Source organism: Tachypleus tridentatus, chromosome 2 (genome assembly GCF_004210375.1).
Source record: "Tachypleus tridentatus isolate NWPU-2018 chromosome 2, ASM421037v1, whole genome shotgun sequence".
Taxonomy (NCBI): Eukaryota; Metazoa; Arthropoda; class Merostomata; order Xiphosura; family Limulidae; genus Tachypleus; species Tachypleus tridentatus.
The window spans coordinates 111,055,564-111,083,144 of NC_134826.1; the positions used below are offsets into that span (position 1 = coordinate 111,055,564).

A 27,581-nucleotide genomic window follows, 5' to 3' on the forward strand; every position below is an offset into this window, starting at 1 on the left:
TTGCCAATTCTTGGAGCGACAGACTTCAACAAACCATTTATTGTCCAAGCTGATTCTTCAGACACTAGAATTATAGTAGTACTCTTATAAGAACATGATGACAGACTGCTTCTGGTAATATATGTAAGTAAAAAGCTGTTAAACAGTAAGAAAAGTTATTCAGTTTACATGGACATCCATATTCAGTTAGAATTCTATCAAAGTTGCTCAAATTCTTAACAGTTTAGTCTAGAGGATCAGTGCTCATTTTTTTTTTTTTTATTTAAAGATTCATTTAACAAATTTTACAGATGATTGTGTCAGGGGTATTTTGGAAAATGTAATAAAGATACAATTCTGGCTTTAATGGACTACTACTGCCTGTTTCTGGAGTGGGACAACATTTTAAATAGAAATCAAAACACTGTTTCACTGCAGAAATAAGCAGAAGCAGTATATTCAAGACAACTGCACAGGTGGTTGCTTAATTATCTTACAAGGAATATATTTCATGGTCTTTTACGGTTACATTCAAAATCTAATAAAATTAATATCAAGGTATATGTATAAAAACATGATTAATAAATCAAAATTTAAGTTCTAACTAATATTTCATGTAAAATTATTTTAATTAACCATATATCTCCTTTAATATAAGATTCATGACTTTTTTCCTTTGTCTTCTCTTCTCTAATTAATTTACCACATCTCTCTGAAATATAGAATTTAATTTAAATTACCTAACATAATACAGATATTACTAAAGTACAATAATTTTTATAGCCTTCAATATTCTTTGTTTACAAAGACAAACTATAAACTCAAGCCCACTTGCCATATCTTTTCTTTCAGAAACTGCCAAAAATTATCTTTTACAACTTATTTATAATCAACAGAAAGGCAACTGTTTCAAGAGTACATAAAACCAAAATTAAAAGAAACAAATATTTCTATTTCTTGTTTTTGAAGTTCATATGTCATGCTGCATTGTAGCCCATAGAACAAGTGCTGTCAGTCAGAAGGCCAGCTTAATTATAACTGTAATAGAATATTGTCTGCTATGTGCATGTTATGTATTCTTAGTGTCAAAGTACCATTTCATTATCACTAAAACTGTAATGAATATTTAAATGTTAGTGCTTCTAAAAAAATAACTGCACCTGCACTTATACCAAACGTATATGTTTATCATGCACATGATATAGACAGACGTACGTTTCCAAAAATGAAAAGAGATGGCCAGGGACACTGTGTGTGTTTTAGAACATGAACAGTATTTCAGCATGTTGAAAAGACAGAAGATTCCAATTTTATAGTCTAGCTTGTCAATACTGGTAATTTGAGTTCCTAATTTAAACAATACTACAGACTTTGTATTTGGTCATTATAAACAAATAATTTGAACCAAAGTTCCATTACACATACCATGTGACACACAACAATCAATATTTAGATATGTTCTTTTAATACTTAGTTTTAAATTAGGAAATTAACTAATGTATAATACTAAAATGTAAATTATAATCCATAATTTGATCCAAATTTATTGATATAAACCCATAAATTCTTAGTTCAGTAAAATTTTGAATGCAAGTCAACAAACTTGACAACATGGTGTTTGACCAGTGACCCATTGCAATAGGGTTAAATGCAGCAAAGTCAACATCCAAGCACCCCCACCACCATTTATTTATTGGAGAATTCCACACACTACAAATATAAAAGTCTCTAAGAACATTACCTGTTACACTGTCATATTAGATCAATGAATAATTCAGCAGAAAAGAATTTTACTTTTGTTCCCAGAGTCTGTTAGTCTTCATTGTAGCATAAACTTCCCACTGTTGCTTTGTTTTATTAAATAACTTTGAGTATTTCTGCTTCTAGAATTTAGAAAAGTTCAGTTTCTTATTTTCTTATCTGTATTTCTGTTCAAATTGGAGTGACTATCATCTCATAAACAGGCTCAATCAACCAACATAACTAATGAGACTCAATTATACAAAGTGTACAGTAATGTTCTTCAAAACACATAAGGAAGCACTATTTATCAAATAAACAGCAACAACAATAACAAAGACAGCTAAAAATTCCATGCAAACTGGTAAAATTGTTGTAATTCATGTTATTTTTAGAAAAACAGGTATATCAACAAAGTTTGTGTCCTTAAACCAAATGTTTTATAATATTTTATCAGTTACATTACTGAAAACATTATTTTACAATAATTTACTAAACTTCAACCATATACTGATTTTTACAATGAAACAGGCCTAGATATCTATTAATATACTGAAAGACAAAGTCATATTTCTTACAATGCTACATTTACAAGTTCAAATAAATGCACACATCATTAACAACTGAAAAATAAAAAAAAAATCATCCTTTACTTTTATTAATTAACATAAAATCAAACCAGAATTCCTATCTTGTAACTTAACTTCTTTGCTACTGACTTGGTGGATTACACCTATCACTTAACCCCAATGTGACCATTGAAATTCAAATACCATAAAATTTAAAATTATTTTCGTATCTTCACAAAATTTTAGTTTTTAATAATCATCACAAGTCTTTTGTACACAAATACAACAAAAATTCTGATTAAGTATTTTTACTAAAAACTTGTCCATGAATATGTGGAATCAGTGTAACTGTTCTGAGTGCAAAATGATTTTCCATCTTAAGATTAAAAATATATTTATTCCTCTGAAAATTTTCAAATTTCATTTGCATAATCTCTAAAACCTCCTCAATATCAAACATTTCTTTCAGAAAAACTATATTTTCTCTACCTAAACTCTATATAGGATTGGTCACTTTCACTAAACTTATAACCACCTTAAAATTTTAAAGGTTGAAAAATGGGAAATGAGATGTTCTGTTCTATCTTCTTTGGCATAAACCAGGAGAGTTTCTGCATCTTATCTTTTCACATTTATTTACGTTTATTTTACTGTTAGTGGCTGAAGTACAAATCTACATATCATAAAGCAGTAGATCACTGCTCCTACCATTAATCTAACAAACTGTGTACATGCCACTAAAATACCTTATTGGTGGTAAATAAGTTTATTCAGTACAATTAATAGAACTTTACCACAGTTTAATACAATCCTAACTCCAAGAACACACTTGGAGAGGGCTTACAAGCTTGTTTATAGTACAATAGATGCAACATGAACTGTCTAAAGCAATAAAAGTGAGAGAAAATGTTTAATATATGCCTAAGTACAACGTTTGGGCCAATCCAATGAATTTATTAGACATAAGGATGCTCATTATCTTATCGGAGTAGTCAGAATTTAGCAGTATAAGTGTACAAAGTGTGTAGGTGCTCATGGACTTCTATATATTACTACTGTTTACACATAAATGCTTAATTTGTTATTTTCGTTAAACCATAACACTAAAAAAATGATGATTCCTAACACTTATGATGTTATGAAATTGATTTTCACCATCGTGTAATACTTGTTAAGCATTGTCAAAAGCCTTATTTATTCTGTTACGAGAAGAAAAAAATTTTTTTCAATTTCAAAGATGTACTTTAGAAAACCATAAAATTCCTACATTACCATATTGATGCATATCAAACCACTATAATTTATTTGGTTTTCTCACTAAACTATATGGAGGTTGAAAAAAAATCATTTCTGTTTATCCCAGTAATTTACTCAATAGTCTTTAACATCTATCATTTACAAGTTTCCTCTTCAAGCCAATAAAAAATGTGTCAAATTAATGTAATTTGGAATGTGCTATTTCTTTTGTTTATAAACATGTACTTAAAAGAAGTAGGCACAAGTAGACAAAACGTTTAAAAAAAATGGAGTAACAGGCATGACTACCCTCATAGTTTTGCAAAATATATTGATATCTCAGCATATCAAGATGTGAGCATCTTATTTTATACTCTAGCTCATAAACATCTAAAGTTTGAATTTATAATTTATTAACCATTAAAGTCAATGAATGGTAGGAATAATAAAATGTAAACTTAGCAATAATACAAGATGTCACAAAATACACACACAAAAAGCATATTTGACATTTATTTTAAACATTTTCTTTCAAATTAAGAAATTAACTCTAAAATGGCATGACATACACTATTTGACCTTTAAATTTAGAGAAGGTTAAAGAAAGTTTTAATATTGTTGAATTACTTTAATTTTCATTACTCAGTAATTTTATTCAATTGTGGGTTTCAACCTTCTTGGACTATTTATCAAAAATCATTTACCAAGTGCTGTTCATGTTAATACAATACTATGTGCACACTAATGCTATACAGTATGTTTAAGACCCACCCAATTTAATATAATTGACCTTCGACCCATTTACAAAAGTTAATTAGTACCATAACTTTATCTTGTACCTATTGTTTAAAGTTTGGTCCAAATTCCACCCATCATTCTTGAGATATTATGTTCACAAGTTTGGATGGAGAGAGAAACAAACACACAGGAACAAACTAATATGACATACACTGCTTCACAAGACACTGAGGGCATAAAAACTTTCCCAACCCAAACTCTAACTATATAGAGAAAGAAGATAAAATGTGAAATTTCTGTAAAATTCATATGAAAAATAATAGCTTATAATGTATTGCTTTATGTGCAGGATACTCACTCTTACAGCAGTGTCTGATATAGGACAAGGAGTCTTTTGTCCTTTGACCTCTTGGAGCTTCACTTTCAGGTGGAGAGAGTATGGTTCTCCACAAACGATCCTATTTAAACAGATACAGAAGTCATATAATGATATAACATTCACAATGTCAAAACAAAAAGAAAAAAATGCCTTTTCTACAGTACACATACATAAATTTATATAAATATCACAGTATTACTTATCTAATACTGACTAATAACTTATGAATTTATAACAGTTCAACTACACCATTGCTCATGAGGCAAATAATGTAGTTTTATTCATTAATTTTAAAAGTAAAAATTAATCATTTTAGTTAAAAATGGCTTACAAGTTTACTGAAAGATAACACACTAAATTTACTATCCTTTCCAATTTTTTAACAAAACTTCTATATTAAAAATTATTCATTTACTAATTGTAACAAAATGCACAATTTGTTAAGATCTGGAGAAACGATGGTTCAAACTAATGCATATTATAATGGTGTGTTCAATATAAATAAAATAAAACAAAAACTATGCACATTGATAATTACCTGGATGCCTGTACTTATTTATAACCAGAAGAACCATTTGTAGCTTATTATTACAATTTTTAACCTATAAAAGCAATTATTTGTAAACTTTTCAAATGTTAAACTCTCTATTAAAGTTACAAAAATTATTAACTTACTTAATGGTAGACTGACTTCGTGCAGGGCTAGAGAGAGTGGCTGACTTCTCATTACCAACATTTAGTTCTAAAGGCTAAAATAAAATTTAAGTCACATTACACTGAAAAAACAAAATCCATCACTGAAAAAAAAATTATAAAAATCAGTAATATCACAATATAAGCCTTTATAATGCACATTAAGAAGTTTTAGTTATTACTTATATTCATAAATGAGCCTCAATTTTACAAGGGTACAGAAATGATTTTTTTATATCAATATTTAAACTTTGCATAAAACTAACTTTTTGCTTTAGCAATTCAACACTAACAATGCCCACTAACATTACATATAAACTGAATTAGTCTTTGTTCAAAACTAGCATTACAACAGTTTTAAAACCAAGCAAATCATATATAAAAAATGTTTTCAACTTAACATTTTTTTCTAAAGCATTACAAACTGAAAGTACATGTTCAAACCATTTAAAAAACATAGGGGTTATATCCAAATGCTGATCACGCTCTAAGGAAAAACCCTAAGGATACAAACTTATTAGATGTACAGATGTTTCAGTTTAACACGAGTGTTAAATTTAGTTATTTTTAGATGTGATGCATAAGAAAACCTGCAATAAAGTAACTGTTTATGAACCATATCTTCTGTAGTTCAGTTGTTGTGAACTGGAAACTGTTGTAGTACTGCATCATGTCACTAGAACCATCTGAATCTTTTTGCTGTTTTAATTGAGCATTAATGCATCATAGCACTTCATATAATGTAGAACATTCTAGGCTTCTATACATTAAAAATTTAGTTCAGTAAACAGAGTTAGATTTAGAGTGTGTTATTTTAAGTTTATCTATAAAGAATATACAGTGGCAATTTCTAAAGTGAAATTATCACAAACTGTATTGTAAAAACAGATTAGAGAAAAATATTTCTTGTCAAACTGTGTTCTAATGTAACAGAACCAGTTTATGTGGAATTGATGAAAGGCAGACAATTATTTAAAGCTCTGAATACAACTATGGCAACACAGTAACAAATATTTGAATGTACATTTGACTTGTTTTGATATATTATTTCCAAACAAGTGGACTCTGTGCTATTTATTTACTGCTGAAAATTATCACCTACAAGTTACAGACACTTATTCTAATTAGCCTTCTCAATACATAAAAAAAGGTAATCTATGAGAGTTTGATAAACGAGAAAGAGAACATCAACATAAAAGAAAGAAAAACAGAATAGAAATAGGGATAATAAGACAATAAACTGAGATAACCAAGTTCACCCAACAGAGAGATAGGAAACCCAAGAACGACAATTGGGTCAGAGCCAGTTTACCCAAGTTGTCCAAATCTGGTGAAAAGAAAGATGACAGACACTTTTCCTGGAGAGGTAAGAAAGATTTCCTTAAAGTCAAAATTGGGACAAGGGTGTATGGGCAGCCTGTTTCAGCCCACTCCTCACAGTACAAAGCATACAAGTGTATGCAGGCATGATGTTAGAAGATGCCAAGGGATATGAAAAGTTAAGCAGTGGACTTACTGAAATGCTATAAGCTTATTGAAGGTTTTCATCAAAATTCAGGGAAGTTAAATTTGACAATGGAGAGATTGGATTTCAGTTTTTGGAACATCAATAGTGATACTTCAAAACATGGACTTACGTGATCAAGTGTGAAAATAGTTTTGAAGGACTGGAAGATCTACTAATACATAAATAGCTTAAGATCACATGATAAACTGACATGTCACTGTTTCTAATGGAGAGACCATCAACAGACATGGACAAGATGACCAAGCTAGTAGAATTGCATATGGAAACTCATGGAGAAAGTATATCTGGCTAGCCCAAGAATAACCAGTTATAGTTGAAAACAGTGGCAGCTGACCACCAAAAATGACAAGAAGTCAATAAGAAGAGATGCTGTGCTTATTATGAAATGGGACACTTTTGAGAAAGTACAAGTCCAAAACCCATCACCAACAACCAACAGCAGAAATCAACATAAAAAGCAGCTGGAGATACCTACAAAGTGGTGCTAGCAAGAAACAAGAAATGAATAACTATCAACATGAATGCTGCTGCCAGATATAACAGAATAGAAACATGTTACACTAACTACAAGAAGTGCTATCTCTATGATAAAACAGTCCACAACTGATGATCATCTTAAGTTAGAAAATGGGCCAACAATGTCAGTAGTGATTAGAGCACATGACAAACATCAAGAGGGGCCAACAAATCACAACAATCCAGTAGATGAAGGTTATGTTGCAGACAAGACAGTGAAAGTACTGAAGACACTGGGTGCAGTAGTGCAGCAGTGAGAACTAGTCTAGTATCTAATGATTACATGATAGGCAAGGTTCATCTGTGTGTCCTGACTAATTGGACAATGTAAAAGTTTCCTATAGCAAGAATAAAAGTGGACACACTATAATACATGGGATACCTTGAAGCCACATATATGAATGCATCAATCTATGACTTGATAACTGGATACATACTAGGTAGTAGAAGTTTGGAAAAACCAAAAAGAAAGGAGACTGATGAGGCATCTGCAGCCACCACAAGAGCTCAAGTAAAGAAAATCAAACAAGACATGAAGCTCCTTCAAGTCCAGAAAATAATATCCCAATTTATGTATGGGAACTGGAAAAGGCAGAGAAGAAATACCCTTCACTGCATAAACTTTGGGACAGTGCACGAGAGAAAGTGGAGAACAAGACAAATGAGATGACTTAGTGTCAGAAAGGAGACCTTTAGTGAATCTATCAAGGCAGTTATAAAGTGAAAACAAATCATAATACTCACACAATATTAGACATGACTGATGAATTTGGCCCATGAATAAATTATGGGAAAACACCTAGCAGTGCAGAAGATGGTACACAGAATCACCAGTGACTTCCAGTAGCTGGGGATCATTGATTATGTGAACAGATTCTGCAAATCATGAGACAGTACCTAGATGAAAGGCAGCCAAAATAACACTGTGCAAGATGCCTCTCATAGAAAAACCATTCAACAGAGTAGTTGTGGACTTGATCAGAACACTATCACCTATATATGACAGGGGCAATCACAACGTGCTGAGAGTAGTTGACTATGCAACATGTTACTCAGAAGCCATAGCACTGTCAAAAATAAAGATGAAGAGAGCAGCAGAAGGCTTCCTGAAAGTGTTCTGCAAAATAGGCTTTTAAAAAGAATTCTTAGGTGAAAGATTGACCAAGTTTACCTCAGGTGTGCAGACTTATAAACACAAGACAGCTCTTTTCCACCCCATGCAACCCAATATGTAATGAATGTTGTGAAAGGGTCAACAGTACCTCAAAGATCATACTGAAGAAGGTGTTTCAAAAGAAACTGCACAACTGGGACAAATACAAGCAGGCAGTTTTATTTACCTATCAAGAAGTCTCAAGAGAAAGTATAATATTTTTACTATTTGAGTGCTGTATGGAAGAGCAGTACAGAGACTGATACAGATACTGAAAGACCTGTGCATGGGAGAGTCAGAAGTCAAGAACACATACTAGTATGTATTAAACTTCAGATAAAATCTGTAGGAGACCTGTTAACTCACTCAAGAAAGTATGTATGTAGCTCAAGCCATTCAGATGCACTTCTACAGCAAGAAGGTCAAGGATCGATGCTTCAGGGTCAGAATGAAGGTCTTAATTCTGCTACACACAGACAGCAAGAAACTTATTCTACAGTGGAAAAAAAAAACCTTTTTAAGTGCAGAAAGAAGTGAACAGAATGGTCTATAAAATGAAAGTAGATGGAAAAACCAAGATCTATCATATCATCAGTCTGTTGTAAATGTACTTTGATAAGGAAGAAAACCTAACAGGTATAGTCATGAAATGACGAATGGACATTGTATGTGTGGCTGTCAAAGCAACAGAACCAGATGAGAGTGATTTGTCATGGAAGATGAACACCTACTGGACATAAGACCACTAAGAGTAAATAAGACCTATAAAAATGTGAACATCAGTTAAAAACTGATTAGCAAAGAGAAAAAAAAAAAAAAAAGCTACAAGACCTACTGTGCCAGTATGCAGATTTTTTTACAGATAGATAAGACATATCTTGTGCAACATAAGATTAATACTATAACCAGAGATCCAGTCAAGGTGAAGCTCTACCAAATGCCCTACATGATAAGAAACCTGATCAAATAAAAAGCTGAGGTAATGTTAGAAGCCAAAATCACTGAGCCTTCAAATTCAGCTTACTGTTTACCAGTGAGAACCATGAAAAGAGGAATAGCTCAGACCACATCTGCATAAATAACTGGAAGCTGAACCTCAAAATGAAGTTTGAATTTGAACCTATGGGTAATCCAGATGTTAACATGGCAAAAATACATGGGGCCAAGTTCTTTACCAAGATCAATCTCAGTAAAGGTTATTTGCAGATCCTTATGTAGACAAAATATTAGGAGATGACAGCCTTTGTGACACAAGACAAATACTACAAAATTAAGAGGATGACTTGTGGGTTAGTCAACACAAAAGTAACATTCAACTGAATAATGAAGAAATGTTGAACAAAACCACCAACATTGAACACATGTGGATGACATTACCATCCACTCAACAAGATGGAAGGATCACATGGAGAAACACAGAGATCTCTTCAGGTGAGTGCAAAATGTTTGCTGGACTTTGTTGGGCACAAGGCGGGTGACGAAGATAGCCATGAAAGAGAAGCAAGCCCACTTACAAGATGCATCAGCTCTGACAACCAAATAGAGAGTCAAATCCTTCCTGAGATTAGCAGTATAGCATATGAAGTTCATTTAAACTATGTTGAAGTCACTGCACCTCTGACAGACCTAACCAAGAAAGGTCAACACAATAAGGTGAAGTGGGAACAACCACAGTAGATGGCATTCCAGAAGTTGAAGAATATGCAAGAAAGTTAACCTATCCCTAAAATGTCAGACTTCATCAAGCTATTTATCATTCAGTTCGATGCAACAGATGATGGAATTGGAGCAGTTCATGAGAATGAAATGTTTCCTGTGAGAAACATGAAAAAAAAACCTGTTTAGTAACAAGAATAACTTTTCTCTGACTGTAAGAGAGACTAACCATTTTATTTTCCATCAAACCTCTTGGATACATCCAGATGTGCAAAATCAATAGTACAAGAATGAAAAGGTGAGAATTATACCTTCAAAACACTACCAGTTCCACACTGAGGCCATTAAGGTAACTGCAAATGTTAGTGCAGAATGTAAGAGTGGACTTTGTATACACATTAACGGAAAACATTCTTTGTATATAGTATAAAAATACTGTAAATATTTTCATGAAGAAAGGACTATTGTTAAATATACAAAAATGGTTCAGTTTAACATGAGTGTTAAATTCAGTTACCTTTAGAAGCAATACTTTATTGCAGGTTTGTTTACATAACTTTACAAATCATACATTATGTAAACTGTTGCCATTTGGCAATTGTATTATTGCATGATGTATTTTTTATCATAATATCTCGCAGTGTAAAATATTTTAGGCCTCTTTCAGTGCATTTGTATGTGTTGAAACAATTTCTATAGATCTAGACTGCATAAGCTTAAGTTTAGCCATGAAGAGCATACAATGAAAATTCCTAAACTGGTATTATTACAGACTGTATTTTAATAACAGAGCAGAGAAGAATAATTTGTCATGTGAAGCTGTGTTCTAAAGTAATTGAACCAATTTATGGACAAAAAAATATATACCCAAGAGTGTAATGAATATTTGTATATGTGTTTGACTTGTTTTAATATATTATTTCTAAACAAGGGGACACTGTGATATTTGTTTATTGCTGAAATTGATCACCAAGTCACAGACACCTGCACAGAAGTTTGCCAACTATATGTGTACAAACACACATTTTTTTTTTAAAATGAATGGTTTAGATAAAATTGTTGTTTAAGAATCTAAAATATACTTACTGTTTCACCGAGATCAAGGCAAACCACACGAAATATGTGCAGGTCCTCTATACAGAGAAAACATAAGATTGGTACAGAAAGTTCTTGAGATCAAAACTGAAATTCACTTCATTTTCATTACTCATTTTCTTTGTTTTTCTTTCAATTATTTGAATTATTTTCAGAAAAAAATTGGGGGCTCAGTCAACTCTACATATTATTTAGTTGCTATTGCTTCATGAATGTTGCAACTCTGCACATTTCAATTTTTCATTTCATTGATTATTTGAAACAGAATCTATTGTAGTTGGCTTGTAATGATTTAGAATCCATTTGCTATCATGTTACATCTATAAATACCAATTTTATATACTTTACTGAAATCAGCATACTAACTTGTGTTGTAATTCCTTTAATTAATTATTCAAAACAGCTCCATTTTATTTCTCTGATGACAAAAGTCTTGTTTTTATTCAAAGCTTGGATCTCAACATTTTTTTCTAACTCTTCAGAAAGTGTTGTTCTTTCCAAATACACCATTATTTACATTATCTAATTTTACAATTAAGATACAAAATCTTTAGTATTTTATGTCTAACATTTTTGTTGCAACAAAGTCCTAAGATCACAAAAGGTTGAAGGTGATAACTGAACATTTTTATTCTTTGTCAAGTAAGTCTTTGTATAAGTGTTGTTAAACGTGTGCCAAACTAGATAATCTAACATGCTGTTCAGTAGAATATTATTGTAAATTACATTTAACCATTTTAATTTAGATATTTACTAGAGATTGTTTGAGATCAAAATTGTGAAAGTTCGTAAAAGTAGTCTTAAAATCTAGAAATTTTCTGTACATGAGAGAAATGAATGTGGTGCAAATACAAGTAGTTAAAAGTTATTAATAGCTCAGTTGCCATTACTTATCACTCAAGAATATTTCTGTTAAATATTACAAGAATTACTGTTGAAAACCTTTCTATTTGAAGTTAAGACTACATGTGAAAATAGATGTTGCAAACATTTATTGACGAAATAAATTTGTTCATTATCACTAAATGGGCTAGACTTGGAATTATTTTTACTTGAAAAATCTGAAAGAACTGCCCAACAATGGAACATGTTATAAAAATATAAATAATTACACTTACTATTATATCGGTACGGATCTAGCATTGGTAAAATTCTCACTAGTGTCTTGTTTTCTGCAACCACTATAAAGAACAAAAATTACTTTGTGTGTTTATTTCCCTCTTAAATTACCACATTTTAATATTTTGTGAATGAATAACAAAATATAAATACACAAAAATTCAATCTTTATTTCTGACACACTAAAAACATTGGCAGCATACAGACTTACAGCTTGAATAGTGTCCTTTTGGATACATTGGCCAAGGTCGGGGTCCTCCTTCAAAAACAACTTCTTTTGAAGATCCTACTGGAAGAACAGCCACTCGCACAGGATGAACCGGCTAAGCAAAATTATAGACCAGTAAGAAAGGCTGATAGTTATTATGCACAAAGCTACACAATGAACTACCTCTACTGTGCTCACCATAAGTAGCAAAATTCATTTTGCAGTACTGACCCACTGGAGACCATTAAAGAAGAACAAATGTAAAAATTTTAACAAAAAACTATTACATGATATTAGCACCTTTTGCTATGGGCTTGGGTATAATATACGAGTTCATCTACATATCTAGACATGTTATGTATTTGTACTAGAACTTATGATACAGCATGTGCATCTTCACAATGTTTGGTACACCTTTAGTAAAGATTACAAGTATTTTGTATAATAAAAATAGGATTTTTTTAATGAAATATCGTTACTAAAGATTTGCTTGTAAAAATGGTGCATTTTGTTACTAATCTGAATACAAAGTGATTTCATGTTATAATTAAGAAATCTAATTTTCATCTTAAAATTCTCAAAAGTTATTTGCATAATTTCTAAAACCTCCTAAATACATTTCAAATGTTTATTTTCAGTAACAATTGATATATATATTTATATATACATTTTATACCACGAAAATACAAAAGTAGCTTAAGTTTCATAACACCATATATTTACATATATATTAATTTTTATTATATTGACCTTCTAGTCATGCCTAGCTAACATTACATAACTTACGTTGATGCAGTGCATGTGCAGTCATGTTACACATCTAGTAATATAATATTTACATATATATTAATTTGTATTATATTGACCTTCTAGTCATGCCTAGCTAACATTACATAACTTACATTGATGCAGTGCATGTGCAGTCATGTTACACATCTAGTAATATAAGACTAATATTAATAATTGCAGTTTTATATCTTTGATTTTAAAGTAGGCATAAAGATTGAAGACTCAATTTATTTGTCCAATTTGGTGAATATCTGTACAAAACAAAATTTACAATTAGGTGAAATTATTCAATCATTTGAAAAATACGTTTTATACATCACTAACAGCAAAATAAACTTACTGATATTATGGCAAATTTTATACATTAATTTACCTTTTGCCTTTAAAATATGTTTTCAGTTTTTAACATTATAGAAAATTTTTTGATCTACAAAGCCATTGCATGTAGGTAAGTAGTAAATTACTTCATGTAGGTAAATCTTTATGACTAGTTTATTATAATTATTTAAAATCAATAACATATAATAATTACAGAATTATTAATAATTTTTGCAGCTAATAACAGTAAAATGAAAAGTTTGAAAAACTGATCTAGTATCAACAAATTTATCAATCAATTATAGAAAACTAAAGTTTAAGAACAAACCTTCAGTGGTTTAAAGCAACCAATTATAGCTGTAGTCTTGAGATGTATAGGTGCAACATCGTACTTTACAAAGATCCGAGAGTGACCACTGTCTTTACAAACAAATTCAAGACTGCGACACCCTCCTCCCAAGGGTGGAAACTTACTGTCTATAAATACAAACAAAAGAAAAACCTCAAATGTAATGAAATTTAACAGTCCTAAAATATAAAGACAATGCATTAATTAAATCAACTATACATTTATATGCAAGCATACAAAAACAATAAAGAGCTTTAGTGTCAACAGACATGAAATAAATACAATATTTGAAATCATACATAATACAGCTAAAAATAAAAAGTATTAGTTCTCACCTTCTATAAATAAAACGACCGTTTTTTCCACAATATCCACATCAACAGGAACATCCAAACATTCATCAAATGTTTTTCTCTTTGTCTTATTTACTGTTGAAAACAATTCCACAACATTCAGTGAGCATTTTCAAATAATTTTTCCAACATTAAAACAATACTGTGTGTTATTTTATAGTGCAAACAATGTCGAGTTATAGTTAATGTTTGCACTAAAATACTATTAAGTTAACAAAATTTGTACAATATTAACAATAATTAAGAGAAATCTAAGAATGTTTCCAGAAATAAATTACATATGAAAAACGTTTATAGACAGATTATTCTATTTTATGGAGTTATAACAAACCAAAATATCTATCTACAGAATTATATATCAACAGCCACCAGTTGCAGAGATGAGGACATTTGAAGACGTGCACAATAACAGTTAAAAATATTTCAATGCCATGAAAATCTCAATTTATCATAAAATACTTTTACGTATACTTATCTTTTAAGCAACATAATTGTACATTTCTTAATTAATCTCACCTTTAAAGATTGTGGGTCAAATTAATATAATCTATTTGAACACTTACAATAGCTTTTGCTTTAATCTCCAATTTATTTCACAAGTGTGATTTTCTTACACTAGAAATTAGTTGAAATTACAGATGCTTCCTGTAGTTCTCTAATATTGAAACAGCTTATGTGAAAGATATTGTAATAAATCTACATAAGCTATTAAAAAGTCTTCCCATTGACACTAATGTATGTGGTAATAATTTTGAAACAAATGAAAAGGTAAAGTTATTACTATTATTAATATTACAGAGTGGAAATATTATTTGGAATGAATTAAGACTATATAATCCAACAGTTTCCTTTGCAATGTTCCTATTACAGACAGTAAGAATTATGAACTAGTGCTATAAAAAAACGTTAGAGACCAAGTATGCAGCCACATGCGAGTATAAACATATTCCTCCATAACTGCATAGGCATCATTTTGTTGCATAGTCAGTCAAGATGTTCATATCATGAGCTATTTTCCATTGAGAGGATACAGGAAAAAAGTATTAAATCTTGCTGAAGGTTTGCAAGTGTACAGATGTTTGTAAAAAAAATAATTAATGAGAACTCATTAACTTAGGAATAGTAAAGAGTAAGCTAACAAACTTAATGGAAACTCAAAAGATAAAAGGCAACATGACAGGGAAAAGTCCTTACTTGAGGTTAACCTCAGACTAAGTACACAAGTGGCCTTGAATTAGCATAGCCCCAGTGAACAGAGAACTTGTGCAGTGTGTGACCATGAGTTTTTGCAGAGTAAGTGGCATTTTTGTGCTGCTTTCAGAAGTTAGAAAACATCAAAAACTTAAACAGATGCTAAGGTAAAACCATTGTAATAAATCAGTGATAGAGAGAGGAAGTCAACAAATCAGCCCAGGTAAGCTACTGCCTGAGAGAAAGCAAAACATCACCCTAAAGTCATGAAAGAAGCCTTAGCTGCCATGTAACACATATAGGTTATGTAATTTTTCAATCAATAATTATAACACTTTTGAAAGATTTGTTTGGGAGTAAAACTAATTACAAGGAATATCCGATGTTATTAAAAAGTCAAAACTGAATAAATATTTATTGTTCTTCATGTAAATCTTCTCAAGTTGATGATTTGTGTACAAATGCCAATGATTACAATCCTGGTATTTTAATTTAAATACCATTTTCAGTGAAGTGTCTCTCCACACAATGCTCAGTTGAGAAACTTTTGCTTTGTGAATTACTATATCCCTCAACAATTCTGAAGATAATGAAGTAGGAAATACATAATATACCGAAACAAACATTTATCAAATATAAAAGCTCTTTGTTACAACTTTATGAAAAAGTACAATTTGAACTTTATAATAGAGAAAAACTCTTAAATATGCATTAATCTAGAAATGATATTTTGATGCAAGTATATATGCACTTAAATGGAGGTAAAAATATCAAACACCACTGTATGTTTATACCATTATAAAAGCAACAGATCTAACTACTCAAGACAGCTGGTATGGATATTAAAACATAAAAGTTTTAATATCCATACCAGCTGTCTTGAGTAGTTAATTTTAATTTTATTAAAATTTTTATTAAACTTTTATTTTAATAAAATAAAATAAGGTTGAAATGTTGTTCTCTATTTTATTTTAATAAAAGTTTTAATACCCATACCAACCATCCTGAGATACATTTTTACTTCAAGTGGGTTTCTCATCATCATGGAAGATGTAACTACTGTTAGTGTATGAACTTTCTCTAGGAAACCATTATTGCAATGCATTATTGAAACTGTATTTTACCTTATTTTCCTCTTCTTTCAATGTAATTTTTAAAATTACTAATACAACATTAATACAATTAAGATACAGCATTTGCAGATATCTTATCTTTCCACATGGTTCATACTCTATTTGCAAACAATTTTTTATGACTTTCAAACACACTTTTAGACTACTTCATCTGAATGTCTAGGATATTTTACCTATTAAACATCATGCTAACACAGCACACTTGAGATTTGAAATACCAATGTTTTTTGTTTTTTTTACAGAGTAAAACTTTCTGAAACATTCAAACAAGTTTACTAATAATCTGATTTATGATATTGATTGAATTAGTGCAGAATATGTATAGTATCTGAAGTTGATATCTAATACAACAGATAAATAAATATTTGAATAACAACAGGAAGTCATTTTTTTACATTAATATTTTGCTACTGTCTTATTATTTTAACCCTATCACAACAGGTTGGTGTATATTACACAACCTTATAATCATCATGTGATCATCTTAATATACACAGAGGTTGGTGTATATTACATAACCTTATAACCATCATGTGATCACGGTGGTACATATATCATATGACTGAAAATAATTAATGTATTTTCATGAAATGTAACAAGTTTTCAGTAAACATCAACCCTTCTGCAAGGGGCTCAGTATAAAAAAATTCTGTTTCCACATACATATTTGCACTCATTAAATATTATAACTTTTAACACACTATATGCATCATCATAAAATTTAGTAGCCTTTTGGGAAACATTACAAGCCTTTTGTAAAAAGTAATTTCAAAAATCAGATTTTTTAGTAAATAATTTTACTGAAGACTTTTTTGAGAATGTATAAAGTCTATTTTGTTACTTGTCTGAGTGCAAAGTGATTCGTGTCATAATTAAAATTATCTCTATCTCAAAAATCTTAAATCTTATTTGCTTAATCTCTTTAACCTCCTAAATACATTTGATATGTTTGTTTTCAGTGAAACTTTACATGTCATCAGTTATTTTCTCTGCACTAACTTCATACAAGGTTGGTTAATTTTCAGCAAAAGATTTCTTTATAAATATATATGTAAATCAAGAATTTTGAGTTAAATATCATTACTAAAACTCTATGTAATTATTTGATATTAAAGTGTTGATTGCTCCAAGTGCAGTGATTTTCATGTTAAAATTAAAATTAATTTTCCAATTTCATATGCATAACCCTGAAACCTCTTAAATACATAAACTGTTTTTTTTAGAAAAACTTTACATTTTATCTCTTATTTTCTATATTATAATGCTATACAGGTTTGGTTATTTTGACTGACTTTGTAACCACTATAATAAATTGGGAAATAACTGCTGATTATCCACTTTTCCATCTAGAATGACTGACAAATTGTAACAGGAAACAACAAATATTTACCTTAATTAACTTAATGCTTGCAACAATATACATTTATTTATATTTTATTTTATATTTCCATTTAAATCATGTTTAACTTATACTCCTGTCAAACAAGTTGAAAATTGCTTGAGCTTGTACCTCACAACTCTAATAAATTATGCAAAGTACGAGATTTGTGAGTATATCTTGTGAAGCACTTTTATCATTATTATTTTTCTATTTTACCTAATATAACCTAACAAGTTTCTAATTTTCATTTTCATATTTTAGTTACTTTCATACTAATAAATAGAGAATACACATGAAAAAACAAGAAATATAGTAATTACTTGTGTCTTTTTCTTCTGATTTTCGATAAAACTTAACCCAACTTTTATTATACTAATAGTAGTACTAACACCCTAAAATGTTATTTAATTAAATAATGTATCTTAAAACACAAAATAATAACATGTAACAGGTAGACAATGTCATAGAACTATAATTCTTCTGGCTTTTAATGTGACAAGAGCCCTTAAAAATTCACCTGAGCCCCTCCATGATTCTGTTTAAAGTTTGAACTGGAAGCAAAATAGGCAATTCTCTGTACATAAAATATTATGCATCATTTGATGGATTATAACTTGAGCCTACTATTAGTTATAAATAACATAGTATTAAATGACAGATAGTATGTGTGAAAGAGAAGATATGGCAGGCAAGGTGTCTGATTTATCAATTTACAGTTTTGTAATCAAGTAACATTGAAGGCTATAAAAATTGTTTTCCCTGAGTAATAACTACCATAAGTAATTTGTACTTCTAAGAGAGGTGGTATAGTATAGTATAGTATAGTAAGTTACAAAATAGAAAAGACTTAAAAAGTAAATTTCACAATTTTTATACAAGGAGAGGTTGAGAATTTTTTAAAAATATTTCCTTATAAAATTAAGTACTTAAAATATATATTAATTTTGATATTAAATTTATACTTTTATATGTATACACACACACACACACACACTGATAATAAACAGTTATGTTTCAAATGTAACTCTGTAAAAGTTTAAAATTTGTGTCAATAGAGGACATATTACTAATTGAGAGAAGCTATTTTGTGAATAGAGGTACAAAAACTATACCAGAAAAAAAAATTTAAATAATACTTACCTGGATCTTCATAGCCATAGAATCGAAGAGGTAAAATAACTGAATTAGCAATTTCAGTTTCCACCACTGATGGAACAATCTCTAAATCTGCCACAGGTTGAATTGAAACCTTAAAAAGGAATGTTACTTGTAACTTCTGTATTAATGGGATTTATACAATATATATATATAAATTTTAAGAATTCAAAATATTTTCAAACATTTTATGTACAATTTTAAAACTAAGTATTGTATTTTACAGCATATAAGATGAACTCATAGTTCAGCAAAAATATTCAGGAAAATAATGGAGTGTATGAAAGCATTTTTCTGTCCTTCAATGGGATTCTTATAACCAACAGAAAGAAAAGAATTAATCATTAGTCTTTCTAGGATAAGAAAACATAAATTACAGATTATTTTCAAATGAAAAACATATTTCCATTGGTGTTTATTGTGGATATCAGTATCCCCAGGGAATAAACTTTACTGCCAGGAAAAAGACCAGGTTTCATTTTGCACAAAGCAGTTTAAAAACTGTGGCACATTACAAATAGGAACTGTAGTAGACAGTAGTGTTCATAATAATTCAAAAACACTTGGTGCTTAGCACTGATAAACCAGATAAATTGCTCAGCAATACTGATGCTAATTGTCTGGGATTATTATTATCTATTATAACAACCATTTATATATTTAGCAAATTTGTTTCATTAGTTATAAGTCTAATCATACATTGTTTTGTATAAATTAATTTTCATATTTTAATCTACAGTTCTCTGGGAAAGACTAGGTAGAATTTAATTTAAGAGGCAAAACTGAAAGATGCACTTTCTTTAACCCTTAAATGGCAGCCATCATCAGCTGATGTTGCTTCCTACAACATTCTCATTTTTAAGGGTTGATTTACATATTAGATACAGAAGTAATTTTAGAGGCTTTTTCAAGAAAAAAAGTGTCCTATATGTCTCAAAGTATGGTAAGTATTTCTTTACAGCAGCATTGTACAAGATTCATTTTGTGTTTATTATATCAAAATATTGTTTCTTTGATAAATTAATTTTTATCACTTTGAAAAAGAAAAGAAAAACTACTCTCTTAAAATAATACAAATTTTGTTTCAAACTAATAAATAATTTCATGATAAATTTTAACTGTCAATTGTATTTCACAACTCCTAGCTCCTAAACTGTTTGTGTTGTAATTAAGTAATACACCAAAAGGATGTTTGCATTATTTTAACTGTCAATTGTATTTCACAACTCCTAGCACCTAAACTGTTTGTGTTGTAATTAAGTGACACACCAAAAGGATGTTTGCATTATTCTAAGTTCATAGGTCGACATTATGGATCATAGTGGACAATCAGGTTTGAGGTTTGGGGATGCCGTATAGTTGTGGTGTGCATGAGTCGGTCTCTCATAGGTAAAAATAAATGTTTTCTGAGATTGTGTTGCTTTTTTCGTGTGTAGTAGTATTTTGTTTAACTGGTTTTCATATGTTTTTGTTGGATTTGTGTTTAGTAGTTTAAATTTGTGTCAATAAAAAATTATAAATTATCAAAAAGTACTCACCATCATATAATTAGAAAAAAAAGAATTATGTAAGTCAACTGCAGTGATGTTTACTTCCTTCCATCCATATGTAGTTACTATTGCTTTATTTTTTTCATCTGCTTTAGAAGTGACAGAAGCTATAGTAGTATTTGATGAAATCCACTTGTAAAACCCTGTTCCTCCAGTTGCCTGCAAAATTATTAAACAAATAAGAATTCCATAAGTCTTTCTAAAACATTCTTTGAAAAAACTTTTATATTAGCAGTTTATTTTTAAACATCTATATAACCTATTGGTATAAATAAAAAGACAAATTAAAAAAATTTACCACCTAGAAGAAATGTATAAATATAACCATCAGAAGTAAGGGAAGGATATACAACTCACTTCACAATTGTTAAACTTAACCTTAAACCTTTAATATAACAAAAACTGACCCATCTCTTAGGGTCTTTGTAACCCTTAGCAAAGAGTACAATCCAAATGTGCATGTCATAACCATTTCAGTTATATTCAAACACTGTTATCAATGTATGCCAATAAACTTGGTATCAAAATACAAGTTTACTTCTTAATTTCAATGGAAATCAATAAATTCTCAATCTTGACGTGTGTCATTTGATGCATTTGGAACTCCGATATTTTCTAACTTTTCCTTCTATCTAAACAAGGTTATGAAATTTGAATGCCTGATATTTTTGCTTTATCAAAATCATTGTTGACATACTCACATGACATACCCAACTATTTCGGTCTTTCAAAAAATGTCTAATTTTCTCTGACATTGCTATTAGACACATCTATAGCCAATTAAAAAAAAATTCTGAACTATGTGAATCTAATAATTCTTTATCTTATTTTGATAGTTAAAACTAATAACTAAAAAAGGAAATTTTGAAATGTGTTGATTAAAAATCAATGCTTTTGGCACTAATGGAACTTTTTTGAGGGATTTATAGCATAGCTAGAAAGCCACTTGAATTACTGTAACTCTTGTGCATTCTACTCTAGTGCCTCTGATATATTTTTTGCAATATAAAATACATAACTGATAGCAACATGGATTACTTTGTGTAGTCAGTGAAAAAACTGATCTTATTAAAATACATTTCTGAGTAAAAATTTGCTTATTTCATAAACTATTAATGTTTTTTATGCACATTTTTATTTATTGTCATATTTTTAATGAAACTTACTAAAACATAAACTAAAGTAATACAAAAATTCATAAGATCAACTCTAGCTAAATGCATCATGTGATTGCAGCTTGATCAGTTGTTTACATCAAGTTCCCTTACTGTAGTTAATTGACTGTCACATTATTAAACAGGGTCTTAAAGTATTTTGTAAAATAATTAAAAGTAAACAGACAGGAAATGTTTATAAAGTGAGGCTGTGTTAAACTAATCATAATTTTAAGTTACAATCTGCAGTTGTGTAAAATAAGAAAAGCATTCACTATTTTATTTTGTATTTTTCAATTGGTTTTTAAACTGATTTTCCTATACTTGGTAGAGAAAATAAGAGAAATAAAACTGTACTAAAATGGTTTTTGATGTTCATTTAATATGCTTCAAATGCTATGTGAATGAAATATGAAAGAAAATATTTTTATTCTCAGCATGAAAATCACCTATCACTCAGATTGAGCCAGCAAAGGTTTCATAAATTTTCACACATTTTTGAGAAAAAGAAATTACTAAAACAATCTGAGTTTTTTTGTGTATAGACTTGTGACATTTATGAAAGCTTATCAAATTTTGTGCAGATTGACACACAAATTTGAAATTACAGTAAACACTTGTGCACAGCTTCACAGTAATGAGGTTGGTCAGATGGATTAACAACATTCAAATACAGTTAACCCTTTCACAACACGTCATAAGAGAAAGGCAATGTCATTGCATTTGTTGACTTGCAATCAAAACTTTATTGAACTATGTTAACGAAAAACATTACATATGCATATATATTACTATTATATTACTATTCACAAGTGAATTCTTAAGCATTTTTATTAAAATATAGAACAGTAAATACAGAAAACAAAGATTTTTTTTTTACTTATAAAGTTTGTACTTCTTTGCTTGCTTGCTGTAATTGTCAAACTTTGTCAAATGTTGCAAGTGGAGCATGTAAAAACAAAATTTCTTAGGTTTTATATATTTATTTTCAAACAACAGAATGTTATAAGTTACTCTATCAACATTACACAATTCCACTGTAATTTACTAACTAAACTATACTTAAGTAAAAAAAAAAATACTGTTTTCCAGACATTTTCACTTGCCACATCCTTCTAGAGACTGAGAAAACCACCAAGAGAATATTCTGAGCCTTTGACTAGTAATTCATAAATCACACAGAATTCAGTGCTTGTAAGAAAGTATTTTCAAAAATAGAAAGAGGTGAGTAAATTGTGTTTGATTCACTATTTGTAACAATATCTCAGCAAATAGAAAAGATAGGATTTTTTTGTTTTATATTCTAGCTTATATTGGTAATTTGTAAGGAACTGTAGACTTCATATTTGGACATTACAAACATAATTTGAACCAGAAATGTATTCAACATATTACTAAATATCAATATTTATGGATTTTTTAAAAATATTTCCTTTAAAATTAAGAACTGTGTACAGTAGTAAAATTTGAATTATAATATACAATTTGATACCAAACCTATTCACATACATTCATAACACATTAGCTGAATAAAATTTTGTATGCAAGTCTACAAATACAACAACATGCCCTTTGACTCCTGACCTCAGGAAGACCTATAGTGAGAAGGTTAACCACCATGTGCATGTTTCTTTCATGAAATAAAAATACCACTATTACACACACTATTACAAATACCCCAAATACTCCAAAAATGTTTAAAGTCACAAAACCTACAATAAACGTGTAATTAAAACAAAAAAATGTAGCAATGCACTAAAAGTATTAAAATTCATAGTTTATTCAAACAAAAAATATTATTGTTCAGTTTATAGTACTGCCATTTTTATTTTTTTCAATAGTATATGGCAAAACAGTAACAAACATTTTTTATGCATTAAATTATACAATACATTTCAAAAATTGTTTTTCATTTATTGAATAATCTTTCTGCTTGGCATATGCATGCATTAATATGAATGTATTGCTAAGTGTTAGAGTAACAGTGTAAGTTGTTTTTCACAAGACAAAAGCAAGCTTTCAACTGATTAATAACTATCTACTGGTAAAAATGTTTTTAGTAGCACTCTTACAGTTTCTATACTAATGTGTAACAACACATTTTACACATGTATGTGGTGCATACAGCATAATACACAACCACGTTTAACAAATGAGCACACCATTTACATTATGAGTACCTTCAAAATAGATTATACTCAGTGATTTTAAGAATAAATATTAAGAGTCACTCATGTGCCAAAAAGAAAAAAAAATGGTTATTTGATTTGCATATTGAAACAAACTTCATATACCTCAACTTAATACAAGTAACTTTATCCTGTAATTATTTAAATTAAAGACAATATTTACACATGAAAAAACAAGTAAATTTGTAAAAACCATCACATTTTTGGAATACACAGATATATAAGGATATTTATAACATGCAAATTTTTTGAAGTTTTGAAGTACATTATGATTGGAAAAAGAGCTTTTTTTGCAAAATTTTCAACATACATTTCAATTGATGATCTGCTCACAAAAACATAACATGCAAGAAGAAAAATTTATAATTTTAGCTATGCTTCAAACTGATGTAAATAAAAAACATGCTACACAAGATTTATTTCTTAAATTTTGAATAATGAATTACACTTCATTTCTCTGAATCATTACTACCTGTAATGTTCTTCAGGTATGAGTTGAATTAGCACATGTTAAGGAAGAAAATGATTTGACTGTGTGAAGTACTTAAATAATTATGTAATGTTTCAACAGTAAAAATTAAAATCTGCTTCAAATCTTGCTACTGAGCAAATAAAGTAATCAATGAAAAACACTGCAGTAAATACCTGATACATTTTAATATGGATGTCTGTATATATATATATATATATATAAATAGACACAAACACACACACACTCATTATAACAGTCATGGGGTTATAATTTTTAATCCAATTTTTGTCTTAAAACTAATATATAATTTTGTCATTACAACCTGTGTCTAAAAAGTACACACAAAGTCTCTGTCTGTCTTGTTTTCTCTCTCTAGATCACATACCATAGGATAAATAGAATATTTTGGTTTGCGAATGGGATCCCAAGGCAGAAGCACAAATGTTGGAGTAACTAATATTTTCTGGTATATGATAACATCTTGAACAGCGTGAATTACTGGTTCATATGATTTCAGCACTCCATCCTAAGGTTTATAAAAGATAAAAGTTTTAAACTTATGAATACTAATTACTGTCTTTCCATCTACAAGAAACCAAAATCTGGAGATTACCGAAACACTAAATTATATTTTTAATCAAGGAAATCAAAACTCATAATCAGAAAAAAAAGTATTTCCTTGGATTTAATATTTAGTCTTCCCCACACACAGAGAAAAGCCCAAATAATATTCAGATGTATTTATTTTAAAACACAAGATACGGTTCACCAATACTGAATGTAGGCAAATAATTTAAAAGTATAGCAGTCAAATAGCAAAATCCAAACCAGCAGTGAGCAATGTTGTTTTGAGGATTTTTAGTCTGCAAAAATTGAGTCTGTCATTTTTTTTCCCCTTTTTGTTGCATCACTTGACAGAAACTAAAAAAATCAAAATAATTTGGACTATTATAGTAATAATAAAAGTAACAAATTTGGTAATTATGTAATTCTTAGCATCAATGTAATAATTATAACATTGCACATCAAACAATTAATAAACAGATTACATAGAGAAGTTAAACACAAAAGAAATTGCACTCAGTTGCATACCTAGAACAATAAAATTACTTTTTATTTCAGTTCAACTAAGCTGCTCCTACTGCAGAGATCAGAGCTCTTGTAAAAAAAACAACAAACTATTTTGTTAAGGGACAGTCCCTTTTTAATATGTGCAGTAAGAATGTACAAGCACAATCAAGTATTTATTTCCAGTCTTTTGGAATGTTTCCAGTTTGTTTTTGCTGTGGTTTGACATTTGGTGGCATTGCTTGCATTGTTCACAGCAAGTGTGGATGGGCCTATACAAAAGTAATAACAACTTTTAATTTTAAGTAACAAAATCAATTGTTCTAGTTTCCAGTAACAAAATTAATTTTAGTCTCTGGTAACAATGATTTTTTTTTTTTAGTTTCCATAAAATAGAATGAGAAGTAGCCATTCAGTTTTCAGCAACAAAATCAAAAGTAACCTAATTTTCAAGAACTAAGTCTGTAATAATTTTTCAGTTTAATTTTAAGTACTTCACGAATTTTCTTGTTTTAGTTACAAATGAGAAAGGGGCAATGAAGACTAATAGGTTAAAGCAAGAACTGATCAGAAAAGTAAAACTTTAGTTATTCAAGAATTCTTAGACATGAGAGTAAATTGTTTTGATACCCTAATAAGCATAAGCAGTACTGAACAGTTTTGTACCATGGTGATTTACTCTTTTTATTTTACTATGCAATATTAATTAGAAACAATTACTATTAAATATGTCCCAATAAGAATGTTAACAATTTGCCTTACACTTAGGTATACCAACAATATTACAAGACATGTCATCACAGATTAAATATTTTGGGTCCCACTCAAAAACGATCTAATATTGCAATGCACATATTGCACACTATAAAAAAGACAGCAAGTTTTTAGGTAAGTTGGAAAGTATTAAAAAAAATTATGTGCTGTAGAAGCAGTGCTAAAATGCCTCCTTCATTTAATCATAAAAATTATAATAAAAAATGCAACAAACTATTTAATATTAACTCTGACTGTCAATTTTTCTAAAATGAAACAAAATCAATCATGAGGAACAATTTTGTGCATACACATTAGAATATTTTCAGTTTATGCTTAGACTTGAGGTGTTATATGGAAAAAAATGTATTTACATAAAAATAGAGGGAGTTTAACAGAAGAAAATAAAACTAGTAATTTTAAGTATTAATTTAATAATGAGTAATGCTTTAGTAGAGTTCAGAAATGACTTTACCCTTTTTAGTAAATAATGCAAGCACATTAATTGCAGTGTAAGTCAGATTCCTTACCTCATCCACAAAACCCACAAGCTCTCCTTTAATCTTACAAGGCCCTGGAAGTAGAGTCTGCACAATATGGTGTGTTCCATTGACTGAAGAGATTTTCACATGGAAATGTTTTCCTGGAAAGTTGACTTTTACTCGAATATTCTGAAAATACAAGAAAAGTCTAGCCAAGTCAGCTCATGAGAATATAGTGTAAGCACTGACATAGCTACATTGATCTAAAAATAAGAATACAATGAATATTTATTTTTTTTATCAAATTGGTATTAAACTATACAATGTATCATTACAAAAAATATGGTTACAAAATTACTAAAAACTGTTAATTTTGATTATTTTTGCACATAGTTCAGAGAACTCTTCTTCATTTTCAAATGGTTATTCTTTTTCAATCCTGTATGGACAAATAAAATGTTAATGATATTTGTAAGTTATTATTAAGACTTCAACAAACAGAGTATTTTTAATTATAATGTTAAATTTGTTTCCATTATTCATGTAACCTTTCATGCATTTTGAGATGGTTAAAATTGTTTTTAATGTGTTTACTAATTATTTAAAACTGCAAGAATCTCTGATTATTTTAAAAT

General features: G+C 29.5%; 1 protein-coding gene across 1 annotated transcript in view; it reads right to left on the minus strand.

Annotated features, from left to right (window-relative positions):
- The window catches only part of Gp210 (nucleoporin 210), a 133,523-nt gene that overhangs the window by 70,210 nt on the left and 35,732 nt on the right, over positions 1 to 27,581 (minus strand). The window contains exons 10-20 of the mRNA XM_076490239.1: positions 26,995 to 27,135; positions 25,029 to 25,169; positions 20,817 to 20,987; positions 19,264 to 19,372; positions 14,401 to 14,493; positions 14,045 to 14,193; positions 12,613 to 12,724; positions 12,401 to 12,463; positions 11,274 to 11,320; positions 5,317 to 5,390; positions 4,621 to 4,720 (exon numbers count right to left, since the gene is read on the minus strand). Coding sequence (XP_076346354.1) covers positions 4,621 to 4,720; positions 5,317 to 5,390; positions 11,274 to 11,320; positions 12,401 to 12,463; positions 12,613 to 12,724; positions 14,045 to 14,193; positions 14,401 to 14,493; positions 19,264 to 19,372; positions 20,817 to 20,987; positions 25,029 to 25,169; positions 26,995 to 27,135 — 1,200 coding nt within the window. The remainder of the gene's footprint in view (positions 1 to 4,620; positions 4,721 to 5,316; positions 5,391 to 11,273; positions 11,321 to 12,400; positions 12,464 to 12,612; positions 12,725 to 14,044; positions 14,194 to 14,400; positions 14,494 to 19,263; positions 19,373 to 20,816; positions 20,988 to 25,028; positions 25,170 to 26,994; positions 27,136 to 27,581) is intronic.